This window comes from Rhinopithecus roxellana, chromosome 16 (genome assembly GCF_007565055.1).
Source record: "Rhinopithecus roxellana isolate Shanxi Qingling chromosome 16, ASM756505v1, whole genome shotgun sequence".
Lineage (NCBI taxonomy): Eukaryota > Metazoa > Chordata > Mammalia > Primates > Cercopithecidae > Rhinopithecus > Rhinopithecus roxellana.
In genome coordinates, this window is record NC_044564.1 from 15,895,073 (window position 1) to 15,909,786 (window position 14,714).

Below are 14,714 nucleotides of genomic sequence, written 5' to 3' on the forward strand. Positions count from 1 at the left end.
CAATAGCGATCAGGGTCCCCCAAATGCTCTCTGTCTCGGGATGTGGCTGGGGCCAGGCTGGGATCCTTGGACTCTGACTGCGGGTCCCAGAGCCCAGGATACTGGAAGCCCCAAGGCAGTGACCCCTGGGGAGGGAAAAGGAACCCACAGGGGCTGCCTGCTCAGCCCAGCTCACCTTGAACCCTGAGGGTGAAGAGCTTCTCAGCGGAGCCCGCCTGGTTCTCGGCCACACACATGTAGCTGGCGGCGTCGGCCACCTCTGCCATGGAAACCTGTGGGTGCAGGGAGCCATGCCTGGTTGATGCCTGAGGCCCCTTGGACACCACCCCCCAGGAATGACTGTGAGGACTCCCTCCCTCCCTTCCTCCCATCCCATCCCCTCCCATCCCTGGCAGGCACCAGGCAGCTCATGGAGACCTGGAACCTTCTCCATCCAGGGCCTTGTGTGGCGCTCAGGAGTGGGCGTGTGAGGTTGGTGTTGGGTGGTTCTCTGTAGCAAACCATATGTGACAAGCGCCTCCCCCACCCCTGTGGAGGGCCATGCTGTGTGTGTTGGGTTCCTGGGGTCCCTGCAGCTCTGTGTCTGCACATGGAATGACTCAGGGGGCTGTCTGATGTCTGAGTGCTGGGCACGGCTCTGCATGTGCCAGCTGGTGGTCCGGGGAAGGCTGCTCTGTGTGGTGCTAGGCTCTGGGTCCCGCACTCATATGCATCCTTTGCTAGGTGTCTCCTGAATCTCTGGATGCTGTGCACAGGCCTGTGCTGGCCCAGCATGGCACCTCGCAGGTGATTCGTGGCTGGGCTCCAGCATGGGTCCCAGCAAAGAGCCTCATTTGCAGATAGCCGACCCCTCCCTGGCTCCCAGACAAGTGGTGCCGGGCCTCAGCAGCCGCTGCCCCTAGCACGTGCAGGGGGCTGCCCTGACCTGCAAGACTTGCCCGTCGTCCAGGACCTGCAGCCGTGGGCTCGGGGAGACAGGCAACCCATTCTGGAGCCACGAGATGGTGGGCACGGGGTTTCCCAGGGCCGGGCACTGCAGGCTGACAGTGCTGCTGGCGTTCACTGTCACCTCTTCCACCAGCTCCTCTGTGGCGCCCAGGATCACAGGTGGGGCTGGGGGTGGGGGAGAGGAGGCTGAGGGGCTGGCACAGGTCCCTGGGGGCCGGGGTGGCCGTGGAGGCGAGGGTGGCACTTGGTGTCAGGCACTGGCTGGGATCCTCATGCCCTTCTCTCCAAGCCCTCCCAATCCCTGACACAGCTAAGGAATCAGGGGCACAGAAAGGGTTGTGATTTGCTCGATGTCACACAGCCAGGAAGCTTCTGACTTGGAACCTGTACCCAGTCCTGCATGATTTTTGCGGTTGAGCTTGTAACTCCAATTTCAACCTCTGAGCACAGCAAAACTGTGCGCACCTTGCCTCTGCCCCTTCCGAGGGAGGCCCTTACGGTGCCTGCAGTCCCGGGAATCACCACCTGCAGGCCCCGCCACTCACTCAGCACCAGCAGCTCGTAGTGCAGCCAGTCCTCGCCCACCTCGTTGGATGCCTTACATGAGTACTTTCCGGCATCCTCCGCCCGCACCAGGGGGATCTGCAGGACCCGGCCTCCTGCAGGGACACGGGACAGACACCTGAGCTTGGGCACAAGAGTCACCCCCAAGAGCAAGGACGCTGCTCCCTCCTCTGCAGTGGACCTGGGACATGTGACTGTCCCCTGTCTCATCTGTGAAATGAAGAGAATCAGCCTGTCCTGCCCAGCTCACAGGTGGAGTGGAGCCAAGTCAGGGCACAGCCACCACTTGCCGTGCGCCAGGCCCTGGACGGCACATTCTGGGCCTGTCCCACAATGCCTCTGTGGGGCACACGCTGTTGTCACTCCCATCTTACAGATGGCAAACCTGAGCCTTCACGGCAGTGTTCGGCGTGACGGCAGTGGTTGCTGGCTCAGCTTTGCTGTTGTGCTGAGCCCAGCTCCTCGGCAAGGGCAGAGTTCAAGCAGAGACTCAGGAGGTAGGGGAGGCAGCTCCTGGGGCTGTGGTGGTTGCTGGGGGTAGAAGTAGGGGTCAGGGCAGGGGAGGCATTGCCTGGGACACTCTGTGATCAAAAGCCAGCCAGGGGCCAGGCACAGTGGCTCATGCCTACAATCCCAGCACTTTGGGAGGCCAAGGCGGGTGGATCACCTGAGGTCAGTAGTTCAAGACCAACCTGGCCAATGTGGCAAAACCCCATCTCTACTAAAAATACAAAAATTCGCTGGGTGTGGTGGCGCACACCTGTAATCCTAGCTACTCAGGAGGCTGAGGCAGGAGAATTGCTTGAACCCAGGAGGCAGAGGTTGCAGTGAGCTGAGATCCGTGCCATTGCACTCCAGCCTGGGCAACAGAATAAGACTCTATCTCAGAAAAAAAAAAAAAAAAAAAGAGCCAGCCAAGGCCAGAGCCTGGCATCTATGGGGGCTGGAGTTGGTCTCCAGTGGGGGCCTGGTTAGGGTTATTGCATGCTCAGAATTCCAGGTTGGGGCTGGCCGGCCCGGGGCTGTGGATGGCTTGACCAGGTTAAGAGCCTGCAGAACCCCATGGCCAGGATTGAGGCAGCAGTGGCGTTGTAGGGGTCAGCTGATGTTTGAGGTTAGTGCAAGGTCAGGGTAAGAATTCAGGTCAGCTGTGACCATGACGCCTATGTTCTCAGGATTAGAGAACAGAGGTTAGAGGTCAGTTGCCAGGGTGAGAGGTGAGTGGTAGGGTTGGAGGTAAGTGGGTAGGACTGGGGGGCAGTTGGTGGCTGTGGTCTGGGTTCAGCTATTGGTTGGGATTAGCTGATGGTTAGAGTCTGACTGGGATCAGCAGGTGACAGAGCCTACTGTGCACCCAGGACTTGGGGTCAGGATTGGTGGTCAGTGGCCAGGTTAAGGGGTCCGTCCAGAGATTTCTAACAGGAACTAACAGCATTCAGTAAGAGTTGCACTCCTGGATTGGCAAGAGGCCTCCTTCTTTTTTTCTTTTTTTCTTTTTTGAGATAGGGTCTTGACCTGTCACTCAGGCTGGAGTGCAGTGGTATGACCACGGCTCACTGCAGCCTTGACCTCCTGGGCTTAAGGGATCCTCCTTCTTCAGCCTCCCAAGTAGCTGGGACCACAGGTACATGCCATCACGCCCAGCTAGTTTTAAAATAGTTTGTACAGATGGGGTCTCACAGCGTTGCCCAGGCTGGTCTTGAATAGCCGGGCTCAAGCGATCCTCCCACCTCGGCCTCCCAAAGTGTTGGGATTACAGGTATGAGCCACCATGCCCAGCCACCTCTGTTTTTTGCAAGCACCAAAGTAGAAACCCTGGTCTGATTCTGCTCACTGGAGACCTGTGCAACTGACCACTTCTCCCCAAAACCAACCCCACCGCTGGTTCATCTCCGGCAGGACACAGTTCAAATCTCAAACAGAGAGACCACCCAGGCTTCCCCCATGAGCCAGGTGGGCTGGGCATTTCTAAGCCCTGGGTGGTCCTGGAGTCTTTTAAGTCAAAATCACCTACAAAAAATTATTCTAAAATAAAAGATTTACTTAAAAAAATTAAATTACCTTAAATAAACAAATACCACTTAAGATGGTGAAAGAAAAAAACAAAACTTGGCTGAGCATGGTGGCTCACCCCTGTAATCCCAGCACGTTGGGAGGCCGAGGCAGGCGGATCACCTGAGTTCGGGAGTTTGAGACCAGCCTGGCCAACATGGAAAAACCCCATCTGTACTAAAAATACAAAAAGTAGCCAGGCGTGGTGGCGCATGCCTGTAATCCCAGCTACTCGGGAGGCTGAGGCAGGAGAATCGCTTGAACCCAGAAGGTGGAGGTTGCAGTGAGCTGAGGTCACACCATTGCACTCCAACCTGGGCAACAAGAGCGAAACTCCATCTCAAAAAATAAAAATAGAAAAAAGAAAAAGAAAAAAAAAACCAGACACACAAGACATGAGTTCAGCCACCACAGTGTGGCCTTCAATGTCTAGCCAGAGCTTCATCAGCGTGTGGGGTCATGAGCTTTGTTGACGATTAATGAAGGAGTCAGCTGCCTCTGCAGAGAAAGTGGCAGCTTCTGCCAATCGTTTAAAGACATTAGGGATCTTGAAGCCCAGAAACGCATGCCCCATGGTAGGAGGCTCTGCTCTATAAACCAGAGGCAAAAGGCAATCCAGTCTTTGCCTTCACACAGGCAAAGCACTTGTACCCCCAGTTTACAAATCGCAGTTAAGGTCCAGAGTGATTGTGTGCTCTGCTTAAGGTCACACAGCAGGCAGCACACAGGAGAGCTCAAAGCACCCACTTTCTTCACGCAGCCCTGACCCACCTTGCAGCAGAGACACCCCATCCCCAGCCGAGAGGGGCCGATCCTCTTTGTACCAGGTGAGCTCCGGGGGTGGGATTGCGTTGGTGTCACAGTACAGGTAGGCTGGGTTGTTCTCCACAATCTCCCTGTATTCCGTTACTCCGCCCCGGGCCTCCTGCTCCCAGGACAGGATCTCGAAGGCTGCACTGGCATCACCCACCTTCTGGAACATGGGGGGCACTAGGTGGGGGAGACAAAGCCCTTAGGAAGCACAGCAGAGGGTTGGGGAATGCACCTTTGCTCACACAGATTCTCGTCCCAGCCTCTCCCAGGTGCGGAAATCCATTATTTGAGCCATTCCCTCAGGTCAGGGCATTTCTTAAATTCCCTCACTCCCTAAAACAGTGTTTATTGAGCAACTACTATGTGCTAGGCACTAGGATAAGGCTCCTTCCCTAAGCAGCTCATGTCTAAGGGACACTAAAGACTCCCTGTAATGTGGAAATATTTTGCACAGTTGGAAGCCAGATACTAAGCTTTAGCCCATGTTTGTTTATCAGAGCACAGAAGCACAAAATCATCAGCTTTAGAAATGGAGGGGGGCCCTCAAGGTCACCTGCTTTGATCACCTGCATTTTACAAAGGATCAAATTAAGGCCCGGAGGGGGCCATGTCATCCCCAGGTTGTCCCCAGGTAACATAACCAGCTCATGACAGAGCCAGGGCTAGAGGACTGGTGGCCAGAAGCACTGGAGATGAAAAAGGGCAGCCCGGAGCAGTTGTTCCTCCTGCCAGGACAGTCCTCTGGCATCGTGTAGCAAAACCTGGTTCTGAACACTTATCCATCGCCCAGCCTGCCTGTCAGCCTCCTGCCTCCCTGCCTCCCCTTTCTAGCCTCCCAGCCTCCCCTTCCCAGCCTCCCACTCCCAGCTCCCTGCCTTCCAGCCTCCCCTTCCTACCTTCCACCCTCCCCCTCCCAACCTCCCCCTCCCAGACTCCCTTTCCCAGCCTCCCTTTCCAAGCCTCCCACTCCCAGCTCCCTGCCCTCCAGCCTCCCCTTCCTACCTTCTACCCTCCCCCTCCCAACCTCCCCCTCCCAGACTCCCCTTCCCAGCCTCCCCATCCCAGCTTACCAGCCTCCTCATCCCAGCTCCCAGCCTCCCCTTCCCAGCCTCCTCATCCCAGCCTCTTAGCCTCTCCCTCCGTCTCCACATCCTCTCCCCAGCCTCCCCCATGCAGCCTTCCAGCATCCCCCTCCTAGCTTCCTCTTTCTAACCTTTCAGCCCCCGCTCCCAGCCTCCCAGCCTCTCCCTCCCAGCCTCGCTGACGCCCAGCTCCCTCCTTTCCTTCCTTCACTTTTTAAAAAGCAAATCCCCAGGTTTCCCTAACATCGCGAGAGGCATCTAGCAGCGGGGCTACGAGTGTTGCGTTCTGGCTCAACCAGACCATTCCAGGCTCCACCATTCAATTCTGTGGTTTGGGGCCAGAGTCCTCATGTCTTTGGCTTTGGTCCCTCCAGGCAGAGGGGTTGGGGCAGGATGCTGCTCTGGGCTGCTAAGATGAGCCAGTGGGAGATGCCGTGGGTGGCACGTGAGCTGCAGGACACAGGGTGGGTGCCTGCGGAGGACCAGCCCCGAAGTGTCCTCATACTGGCCGAAGCCCCACCCCCAGCCCACTGGCGCCACGCACCCTGGATGAGCACATCAAAGTCCTGGTCATCCTCGCCAGCCACGTTGGTGGCCACACACAGGTACCGCCCTGAGTCTGAGACCTGCGTGGGCTGGATCTGGAGTAGTCGCCCTTCGCCCAGGACATGCAGCCGCGGGCTGGGGGTCACGGGCTGCGAGGAAGACGAGGGGGTTGGGGGGAGGGAGATCAGAAATGAGGGGCCAAGAGCAGCAAAACAAGTGTGCTTATTTCTCAATACATTCTCCAAAAATGCAGCATAAAGTGACAAGAACACCCTGAGAAGTTTATAAAACCAAATCCATAGAGTATAAAGATGAGAAGGGCTACACATGGGTGAAATAGTAGAGTTTAAAGTTTATAAAGAGTTCAACTTTTTATTAAAAAATACAGCTGGGTGTGGTGGCCAGGCCTATAGTCCTGGAACTTTGGGAGGCCAAGGTGGGTGGATCACAAGGTCAGGAGTTTGAGATCAGCCTGGCCAACATGAAGAAGTCCCATCTCTACTAAAAATACAAAAAATTAGCAAGGCGTGGTGGTGCGTGCCTATAATCCCAGCTACTTGGGAGGCTGAGGCAGGAGAATCACTTGAACCCAGGAGGTGGAGGCTGCAGTGAGCCAAGATTGTGCAACTGTACTCCAGCCTGGGTGACAGAGCGAGACTCTGTCTCAAAAATAAAAATAAAAAAATAAAATAAAATAAAGGCTGGGTCGGGTGCCTCATGCCTGTAATTCCAACACTTTGGGAGGCTAAGGTGGGCAGATCACCTGAGGTCAGGAGTGCAAGAGCAGCCTGGCCAACATGGTGAAACCCCATCTCTACCAAAAATTACAAAAATTAGCTGAGCATGGTGGTGTGCACCTGTAATTCCAGCTACTCAGGAGGCTGAGGCAGGAGAATTGCTTGAACCCAGGAGGCAGAGGTTGCAGTAAGCCAAGATTGCACCACTGCACTCCAGCCTGGGTGACAGAGCAAGACTCCATCTCAAAAAAATAAAAATAAAAATAAAAATATAAATAAAGGGTGGGTGGGGCCCGGACCAGCTCTAGGGCCAGGCGCTTTAAGGGAAGCCTTTTCTGGAAGGTTCCAAGCAGAACCAGCTGGAAGCAGAGGTGAGAGCCAGAAGCTGCACAGGGGTCCCACACTCACCTGTCCATCCTTGTACCAGTGGATGGTGGGTGGGGGCGCAGCCCAGCTCTCACACTCCAGGGTCAAGGTGCTGTTGACCTTGGTCTTCACCTCCTTCACACCGACCTCCCCCAAGGGGTCGTCTTTGGAGATGGAAGGGGGGACTGAAAAGCACAAGGGGTCTGAGAGCAGAGCTGGGGGATGGGTGCTGAGACCCTGAGCTTACCCTGGTCCTGGGGGTAGCCCCAGAAATTGGGGCTGGCCCGAGAGACACAGGGATCCCAGAAACTACCCTGCTCCTGTCTGTTCACTAGGGGAGAGAGCATTTGTCTGTAGGGGTTATAGGACAGGGCAGGTCTGAGGCAGGAGAATCTCTGGGGTCACCTCAGAGGCCCTCCTTAGGGGTCCCAAGTCTCAATCTGCAGAGCCTCTGGTTATACGCCGATGCAGAAGTGGCAGAAGGAAGCTAGGACTGCAGTGGGTCTGGGAGCCCACATGGCCCAAGTCCTAACTCACTGTTCTCTCGTCATCATGTCCTCTGGAGCCAGCCCTACCTGCCAGGTGACTGTCAGAGGACATATGCCACATGGAGGCACCCTGGAGCACCAAGAGTGGCTCAGGTGCCCGGGCCCCTGGGTTCCCAGATGGTCTTCTGCCCACCTGGCTGTGCCCCAGGATCCCCGACTCACTGAGCACTTCCACATGGTAGTTTTTCACGGCCTCCCCGAGCTCGTTGGTGACCATGCAGGTATACTGACCAGCATCTTCCTTCTGGGCATTCAGGATCTGCAGCCCATGGGTACCTGTGTGGGGGCCAGTGGCCAGGGTCACCCCAAATCTGCAGCCTCATGCCAGGCATAAGGACAGGCTCACTGGTCCTCTCCTCCAACCCTGATGACATGTCACCTGTCCCCTCCCTCCCTCCTCCCCACCAGAGGGCGTCACCTGGGAGCAGCTGGATGTTCCTGGAGGCCTCAAAAGGGGCCCCGTCCTTCATCCAGGTGATGTTGGGGGAAGGGAAGGCCAGCGCCTCGCAGATCAGAGAGATGGGGTTGTTGATGGTCACGGTCACCTCCTCGTCTGCACTGTCCTCAGTCACTCCCAGGATGGTGGGAGCCACTGTGATGGGGGGCCAGGGGGCACTTGTGAGCAGAGATCCCTGACCCTAGGCTAAGGACCAGGAAAGCCTCGGACCCCGGTGCTTGGCCTCGGTTCTTCTGTCACTTACATTACCAAGATGGGAAACTGAGGCTCAGAGAAGCCCATGCCCCGGGTGGCCAGGCTTGAACTCAGGCCTGGGTGACCCAGAGCCCGGCTCTCCCAACACTAAGCAATACTACAAGGGAAAGCTGAATAATTTCTGCCTCCATTTCCCCCACAGCTTCTCAACACCCAGCCTCTCTACCAATTAACCAGAGTCTTCTCAATTCTATTTGAGAGGGAAGCGGGAGTTGGGGGGCTTTGTTCCCCGCTGAGCAGAGTAGCTATGCTTTCATTGGTCCCAAGATTTCTTCTTTCAACCCCTGCAGGGGTCTCTCCTTTTAACTGCCAACATTTTAGAAACAGATTTTTCTAAGCTGGTCTGTGCCCCTCTCATTTGATAGATGCTCTGTTTCTCCAGGCTAACAGAATAGTAGGTATGTATTGTCCTCAGGACATGGAGAGACGCCTGGTTGTGAACCCACCACCCTGGGGCCTGGCAATAACTTTGTCACTTCTCTGATCCACAGGGCTTCATCAGTGACATGGGGACAAGCACATCTCCTACCTCCTAGTGTCATTGTGAAGATTCAATCAATCAGACCCGTTGAAATGCCTGGCCCATAGTAAATGTTCAGTCAATAGAGTCGCTATATGATTTTTGTTGTTAAACTCGGAGAGTTAGAAGAAAAATAGTAGAACGGTTTGTGGGAAGTTGTAAGGAGCTAGTCACCTTGCTTCTCCCTCCCTCCAGCACCTGCGGTGGCCAGATGTCCAAAACTTACACAGGACACTGAGCTGGAAGTGTTTGGTCTTCTCCCCAACAGCGTTGGCTGCAATGCAGGAGTAGTGGCCAACACTGGACAGGTTTGCCTGGAGGACCTGCAGGAGGACTCCGTCTGGGGAGATGTGGTGGGCATCTCCACCAGCCAGGGGCCGGCCATCTTTGAACCATGTGAGCTTGGGCTGTGGGTGGCCTGTATGCAGAGCAGAGAATGAGACAATTTGGCAGCCTTCGACTAGGGCAGCACAGGGGTCACAGGCTAGTCCCGGATGGGTCAGGGAATGTGAATTCTCCATCCCGGCCCAGAGGCCCGTGAAGCACAACAAGAAGCAGCAGCAGCAGCCTGTGCCCCTTCCTCTGTGACTTGGCTGCCTTCTCCTTACTGGGCAATGGGTAGAGATCACCTGGTACAGACAGGCAAGACAGAAAAACAAGCTATTCCTTCCATCCATTCATTCATCCACCCACCCACCCACACACCACCCACCCATTCATCCATCCAACCATCCATTCATCTACCTACTCACCTATCCTTCCATTCAATCAATCATCCATTCATCTCTCCATTCACCCACCCGCCCATCCACCCACCCATCCACCCACCCATCCACCCACCCATCCAACTATCCAACCATCCATTCACCTACCTACCCAACTATCCCTCCATTCAACCAATCATCCATTCATTTCTCCATTCACCCATCCACCCATTCAACCACCCATCCACCCAACCGTCCAACCATCCATCCACCTACCTACCCACCTATCATTTTATTCAGCCAATCATCCATAAATCTCTCCACCCATCCATCCATCCATCTATGCACCCATCTACACATCCATCCATCCAACCCTCATTCATTCATACACCCATTCATTTATCTACCCATTCACCTACCTATCCATCCATCCATCCTTCAACCCATAAGCATTAATGGGAGCCTACTCTGCCAGGCACTGGGGAAACTATGGTGACAAGGCAGCAGCTGGGTCTTCAATAAGTTCAGATGCCACAAGGCCACTATGGTCCAATGTGGGTCAGTGCTAGGACAGGGAAGCATGGGGGCTTGTGGGAGCCCAGTGGAGGTGGCCCACTGGGCCTCAGGGGCCAGCCAAGGGCTCCCTGTGGAGGGTCCTGAAAGCTGAGGTCTGTAGTGAGGTGGGGAGAGGGAAGAGTGTTTGGGACAGAAGAACACATGCAAAGATGAGCCGGGACCTGATGCCGAGTCCAAGACGTAGAGAGACGCCAGTCAGGAGGAGTGGGGCTGGGGCAGGTGGGCAGATCCCCAGCAATCCCCTCCTTTCTGAAGCTGCCTTCCCACCCCTTCTCCCAGCCCACCACATCATGTGGCCCTCACCTGTGACGTTGCACATCAGATGGGCAGTCTGTCCCTCAGGGACTTTGATCACCTCCTGCAGGTCCTCGTTCTCAATACTGGGAGGCACTGGGAGAAGCAGAGAGACAAATGGCTAGTGACTGGGGGGGCTGGCCCTCCCAGGCTACACAATCACAGAACAGGAAGCCAAGGGCCCACCGTTTCTTGTGCCTCAGTTTCCCCATCCCATGCCTGTTTCCATAAGGTGGTGAGTTTAAGAAACATTTCCTACTGGCTGACGGAAGTACCAGTGCCTCAGAAGAAGACTGATGAGAGGCAGGCAGTCTTAGTGGTGTCAAAAATATTTGCCCCTTCCACTTTGGATTGTCCCTGCTGTTTCTGGAAAGTTCCATGGCAGCCTCAGAACAGAGGTTTCTTGTCACCTGGGCTGGAGTGCAGTGGCACAATCACTGCAGCTTCTTCTCCTGAGTAGCTGAGACTACAGGTGTGTACCACCATGCCCAGTTAATTTTTGTACATTTCATAGAGATGGGGTTTCGCCACACTGCCCAGGCTTGAACAAACGTTTTTGATGAGGCAAAGCGTACAAGGCTTAGCTTCTCCCTCTTTCTCTCTGCTGGACTCCTCCTACAGCACGAGCCATGGGTCTGGGGCCCTGCCTCTGGGAGCACCCAGGCAGTGGGGAAGAGTTCATAGGGCACCCATGAGAATGGAGTTGTAACGCACCCAGCACCTCCACACTGAAGTTCCTCCTTGCCTCCCCAGCCTCGTTGCTTGCCAGGCACGAGTAGAGGCCACTGTCTTGCTCCTGTGTCTGAGTCATCTTTAGCATCCAGCCACCTGGGGAGGGAGGGGTGTGGGCCCCAAGCATGACTCTGAGCAGTATTCTGTCCCAAGCTGAGCCCCCTGCTGCCCAGCAGGAAGAGGCATTATAATTACACATGTACGTGTCTGTCTCCCATTGTGTCCTGTTCCTCAGATCCAGAAACTGAGGCCCAGGAGGGTAAACAAGCGGATGGAGCTGCCTGGAGATTAGACATGTACCAGAATAAATCTGAGGACCCTGCTCTAGCAAGAAGTATCTGTCACCCGGCCACCCCTGGCTCTAGGAATTGGCTGCAGCTGAAGGGAGAGCAATGGATTATGTAGTCCTGGCCCAGCAGACCTCTGCTCTACTCTGACAGACCTGGTAAAAGATCTTCTCCTCCCAAGGACCTCTCAGGGAGAGACAGCTCCTCTCAGAGGAACCCAAGGGTCTCCCAAGACCAGTGTGGGGAGGGCAGATACACAGGACACAGGCCACCACTGCTGTTACTGCACCCAGAGCAGACATTACTAATTGATTGCCACATTCCTTTCCACTGGGCCCAATGCAGTCTCTGAATTCCTATCCACAGAATGCACCCGGCAATTCTTACCAAGTGCTCAGAAGTGATGCCCAAGAGGAAACGTATTTGCCATCTCATCACAGGCTGCGTGGAACAACCGATGGGTGACTGAGGCATAGCCTCAGGGACCTTGAAGTCCTTGCAGGATTTGGATGGGACAGAGACTCCTGGGCCTCAGTGCCCCATTTGTATACCAGCAAGAACCTCGCAAACCCATTTTATGAGGGGGATAAATATTCAGAGAAGGTGCTTAGATCAGCACATCCAAAAGCTTGCTACTGTTCTGTGCGATGTTATATGTAAGTGCCAACGTTTTGTTTTGTTTTTTTTCTGCAGGACTTATCAGAACCTTTGCTATGCAAATGCTCACTGTGGTTCTCTAGGTGAGCAGAGCAGGAAGCCTTTTCCAAATTTATCTAAATCCGTGATTTTTTCCTGGAGCACCTCACCTGACTAGTGTTTTGGGCTACATTCTTTGGGGACCAGCAGCTGGAATGATTATTCCAACCAGGCCTGGCAGCTCAGGGTCAGAGGTCATGGGCATGTAATGGATAGAGGCAGAGGCAGAGGGCCCGCCTGATTCCCAGGATCCAACCTTGACTGGTATCTCACCTGCCAGCAGGTAGGTGTCCTCCCCCGGGCTGACAGGCTCCTCCCCTCGGAACCAGCGGATGGCCGGGGACGGGATCCCTGTGGCTTCACAGAGCAGAGTTAAGGGGCTGTGCAAGGCGGCAGTGATGTTGGTCAGCGGGTCCAAGTCTCCAATGAGCTCTGGGGGCACTGGACACAAAGAAGAAGCCACATTCAGGGTGCAGATTGGGGCTGGGTGCTTCATGCTCCTTCCCTAGCCCCATTGACCGTCCCCTCACTCCACCAATTGGGAGAGTCTGAGGAACAGAAGTGATGACAGCAGAGCTGCTCCCCCTAAAACGAGGACACCTAGGAGGGAGCCAGTGGCGCCACAGGCTGGGCTCTGGAGTCAGGCAGGCTCCTTGGGCCTCAGTCTCCCCAAGCCCTCAGTGGGCTGCTGGGGGATTCAACAGGAACACGTGCAAGTACCCAGTCCAGTGCCTGGGCAGAGCAAGCACTGAGTCAGTGGGACTGGAATTAGTGTAAAGGTGAGGCCAGATGCGCTTCCTAAATGCACATGTAGAAGCTAAGTGGCAATGCTGCAGTTCTGAAAGAACCTGTTCCTGAAGGAAGCCACTCTCTATCCAGGGAGATGGGGGTGTTGGGGATATCTGGGTGAGGCTCAAGATCCCAGCAACGGTGAGGGGGGTCCTCCCTCAACTGATCCCTGCCCACCTCTCCCACTCTGTCTCTTACCATTCCCTGTCTCCACCCTGAATTATCCCTTCAGGCATACAGTAGGAGCTCAGTAAATGATTGGAATGCATGAGGCTGCCTCAGCAACCCTCTGCCTGGCACGTGCTTCCCCTCATCCAGCAGTTGCCTAACTCCTACTTACCTTCTATGGTCCAGCTTAAAGGGGACCTCCTCTGGGAGGCTGCCCTGACCTGCCCCAACAGTATTCGACGTTTTCCTGGTCTCTCACAAGCCCCTGAATTCTCCCCATCACATACCAGTCATGCAGGACAGGGACTGCTTACTTCCCCAGTGCCCAGAAGAGAGTAGGGGAAGAGTGAACCCAGGAGAGAGAGAGGGAGGGAGAAGAGGTGAATTGGGGGAAACTGGGGCCATTTGGGACCAGTCCTGATTGTTGAGAACAGTGCTGGTGGCTTCCCCCAGCAGCAGCTTTCATTAGAGCCCTGACTCCGGAAAGAACAGGTGTGACCCAAGGATCACAGCCCGAGGGCTGCGCCTGGAGATTGAACCAGCCTTGCCCACTCTCATCTGCCCCAACCCACCCTCCTCCAGCAGCTGCCGGTCCTCACCCAGCACAGAGAGCTCAAACCTCCTCTCTGCCCTCCCAGCCAGGTTCTCGGCCACACAGCTGTAGTGTCCGGCGTGGGCAGCCCGGGCCCGCTCTACATGCAGGCTCTGACCCTGGTTCTGCAGCTGCAGGCCCAGCTCGGCCCCCACGGGCTGGCCGTCCTGCTCCCATGTCACTGTCGGAGGGGGTTTCCCTGTGGCGTTGCACTCCAGAGTAGTCACTCCATCCTGGACCACGGAGACCTGTGTGGGAAGCTCCCGGGGACCGGCAATCTGAGGGGGAACTGTAGGGATGGGGAGAGAAAGCCCATCAGAGAAAGCTGCTGAGGCCACCAGGCACCACACACTTGCCCCGGGCCCCGTAGGGACACACCCTCTCCTCTTGCCATCACCGGCTGTGTGACCTCGTGACCTCACCTCTCTGGGCCTCCATTTTCCTTCCCAACAATGGGGTCATAACAGCACCCTACTGCTAGAGCCTGGGAGTCACAGGCAGGCCTGCTATGTGGGGAACAACCCTTCAGGATGTGTGACGGGTTTTCTTCCTCAAAAACCAGAGACTTCCTGGAGCTTCAACAGTTGTTGGGACTGGTTGGGGGTGGAAAATTATTCTGTGGGTGGGTTTCTCCTCAAGATGTTGAACAGCACTTTTCCTGGTTTTATTTTCCAGCAGGAGTTTTACAAGGCTGGGGGATTTCATTGCTTCACTGCAGGACCAGGTGATACGGTTTAGGTTTCCATCACATAGAGGAGCTTCACAGAACGCTCACACTTCCTCCGGGTTTCCAGCTGTTTCAGCTGTGGCTTTTCTCCTCCGGACCACTGGGGGGCCCTTAGGGATTGTGCTACAGCCCCCCTGCCTGCCATGCTTGGGTTAGTGAGAAGCTGTGTGGGAGGGGCAGTCAAAATGCCAGGTGATACGTTTTGGCTGTGTCCCCACCCAAATCTCATCTCAAACTGTAATCCCACGTGTGGAGGGAGGG

At 55.4% G+C, this 14,714-nt stretch overlaps 1 protein-coding gene across 1 annotated transcript in view; it reads right to left on the bottom strand.

Annotated features, from left to right (window-relative positions):
- LOC104660547 (hemicentin-2) overlaps positions 1-14,714 on the bottom strand; it is a gene marked incomplete at its 5' end in the record, with an annotated part of 104,775 nt that overhangs the window by 57,786 nt on the left and 32,275 nt on the right. The window contains 13 exon segments of the mRNA XM_030920133.1: positions 176-272; positions 926-1,113; positions 1,494-1,607; positions 4,336-4,554; positions 6,004-6,154; positions 7,151-7,293; positions 7,819-7,932; positions 8,075-8,248; positions 9,115-9,306; positions 10,472-10,558; positions 11,177-11,290; positions 12,451-12,618; positions 13,734-14,015. Of these exon segments, the coding sequence (XP_030775993.1) occupies positions 176-272; positions 926-1,113; positions 1,494-1,607; positions 4,336-4,554; positions 6,004-6,154; positions 7,151-7,293; positions 7,819-7,932; positions 8,075-8,248; positions 9,115-9,306; positions 10,472-10,558; positions 11,177-11,290; positions 12,451-12,618; positions 13,734-14,015 (2,043 nt within the window).